The sequence below is a fragment of the Salvelinus sp. IW2-2015 genome, unplaced genomic scaffold, assembly GCF_002910315.2.
Source record: "Salvelinus sp. IW2-2015 unplaced genomic scaffold, ASM291031v2 Un_scaffold1412, whole genome shotgun sequence".
NCBI classification, from domain to species: domain Eukaryota; kingdom Metazoa; phylum Chordata; class Actinopteri; order Salmoniformes; family Salmonidae; genus Salvelinus; species Salvelinus sp. IW2-2015.
In genome coordinates, this window is record NW_019942891.1 from 78,950 (window position 1) to 81,671 (window position 2,722).

At 40.7% G+C, this 2,722-nt stretch overlaps 1 protein-coding gene across 1 annotated transcript in view; it reads left to right on the forward strand.

Moving 5' to 3' along the window:
- Positions 1 to 2,173: 2,173 nt before the first annotated feature.
- Positions 2,174 to 2,722, forward strand: part of LOC112070745 (G patch domain-containing protein 8-like) — a 19,307-nt gene continuing 18,758 nt past the window's right edge. The window contains exon 1 of the mRNA XM_070439099.1: positions 2,174 to 2,194. Within this exon, the coding sequence (XP_070295200.1) occupies positions 2,174 to 2,194 (21 nt within the window). The remainder of the gene's footprint in view (positions 2,195 to 2,722) is intronic.

Here is a 2,722-nt window from a genome sequence, read left to right on the forward strand (position 1 = left end):
TCTCACCCGTCAATCATTCAGGAGGGCTTAATTGCGGTTCCTCTATACCCGCGCATCAATCAGTTCAGGAGGTCTTATGGTTCTATACCGTCAATCAATTCAGAGGGCTATTGGTTCTATACCCGTAATCAGTTCAGGAGGCTTAATGGTTCTCTACCCGTCAATCAGTTCAGGAGGATCTTAGTGGTTCTATACCCGTTAATCAGTTCAGGAGGCTTAATGGTCTCTACCCGTTCAATCAAGTCAGGAGCTTAGTGGTTATTTTTTTCCTCAATGAGTGCAGGACAAAGGGCTCAAATTGCTGTACAATATATTGTCATTCAATGGGGAAGAGAACCACTCAGGCATTGTGTGGTAGTCCCCGACTGGACCTCACCACTTACGTGATACAAGTCCATTACAGACCCAAGAGTGTAATGGGGTATGTGTGCGTGTGTGTGGTGTGTGTGTTTGTGTGTGTGGTGCGTGTGTGTGGTAGTGTGTGCTGGTGTGGCGTGGTGCTGCGTGGTGCGTGAAAGCTGTGTGTGTGTGTGTCGTGTGTTTGTGTGTGGTGTTGTGTTGTGTGTGTCTGCTTGTGTGTGCGTTGTGCGTGTGCGTTGCGGTGTTGTGTGTGTGTTGTGTGTGTGTGTTGTTTGCCTTTGTTCCTGTTGTGCTCTGTGCATGGTGTGTGTATGGTTGTGTGTGTGTGTGTGTGCTGTGTGTATGGTGTGTGTGGTGTGTGTGTGTGTGTTTGTGTGGGTGGTGCCGTGCGTTTTAAAAGCAGAGGGTTTAACCTGAACACCAGGGGTGCATCTGATACGGCACCCTATTCACCGTATAGGGACCCATAAGGCTCAGGTCAAAAGCACTATATAGCGTTTTAAACATCGATGAAAGTTCATCTCAGGGTTGAACTATAGCTGTTTGAAGTCTAATCTTATACCAGTTTGAAAATGCAAACCGTTGAATTACGTTTTAGAAACTAAAATCACGAGAAGGTCTATTGTCCGCTGGGTATTTTTGGCTATTACTTTATATTTGTTGACGTTGTGATTTCACCTTTTAGGAGGATCTGTCCAGGGCTTCATTGTGGTCGTGGTTTTCACGTCAGCACTAAAGGATGAGTTAGAGTGTAAATAGATTCAAAGCATGAATGACGTTACTTTCTTCWTCTCTAGCCTCTGGGATGTTTGAACATGAGACCTTTTGGGAATTGGAAGTTTTCTCTTTATCCAACAGAGCTTTGAATGTACACGTTTCCCATATATCCTAAGCATTAAAGTGGCAATCCGCAAATTGAAACAATAACAAAGTGTAATCCCTGCCACTGCTTTGGTAATAATCTCAGGGACGAGCATGGAGAATGTAGCTACTCTCAGATTCATAGACTAGAGCTATGGATGCAAGGATTGACCGGCCATGATTTCAAAGTTTTAACCATGTTTTGAGGCTATACAGTGTTTGTTTAAATGTACTTTGTTTACATTTACATTTGTAAGTCGCTCTGGATAAGAGCGTCTCCTAAATGACTTAAATGTAAATGTAAATGTTTACAAACAGAGTGAAACAAGCTTCTATTTTGGGTTTGTGATGAGGGTGCGACAGTTGAACTAAGCTCATAAGGCATCTATAAGTTATATTTTTCATGAATCAATGGGTTCATATCATTATTTATAAGTCCAAATATAGATGTAACAACTGCAGATTGCCACTTTTGAATAAATTAGATTTCAAATATGATATGCCCCCCCCCCCCCCCCAGTGAAACTACCCTCATCTCCGTTTTGTTGAAAATCAATATTTAATACCAAATATCAAAAGGAGAAAATTGGGATCCAGGTGAAACAGATGAATTGGGTTTTCAAAGAGCATTATATTGAAAGGCGCTACACCTACTACAAAACATGCCGCTTCGCAAAAAATTGCAAATTATGCATAGAAATCAAGATGACGTGAACAACGTGTCTGTTTTTTAATCTGAGGGTAAATAGTATACCCCCAGCGTAGACTAACGTAGAATAACGTTGTCAGAAAACCACGGTCAACACCAAGCACGGACACGCACATAGTATCAACACTTTGCCCTTGCGATGCATCTCAAATTAACGGGCAGAATTGTTTTTTATTGTGGTTTATTCATATAGAATGTTATAAAGATGTTGTCAACCGTGTGTATAATGTATTCTATAGGGACATGACTGCCACAGAGTATAAYGTATTCTATAGGGAAATCACTGCCATACAGTATAAYGTATTCTATAGGGAAATCACTGCCAYASAGTATAATGTATTCTATAGGGAAATCACTGCCAYASAGTATAATGTATTCTATAGGGAAATCACTGCCATACAGTATAACGTATTCTATAGGGAAATCACTGCCATACAGTATAACGTATTCTATAGGGAAATCACTGCCATACAGTATAATGTATTCTATAGGGAAATCACTGCCACAGAGTATAATGTATTCTATAGGGAAATCACTGCCATACAGTATAATGTATTCTCTACGGAAATCACTGCCATACAGTATAATGTCATTACTATCTTCTGGTTATTATCCAATTTTAAGGATTTAATTTCAACCAGTTTTGCTGAGCTGAGATAGAGTTAGATTCCCTCTCTGACACTGAGCTGAGATAGAATTAGATTCCCTCTCTGACACTGAGCTGAGATAGAGTTAGATTCCCTCTCTGACACTGAGCTGAGATAGAGTTAGATTCCCTCTCTGACACTGAGC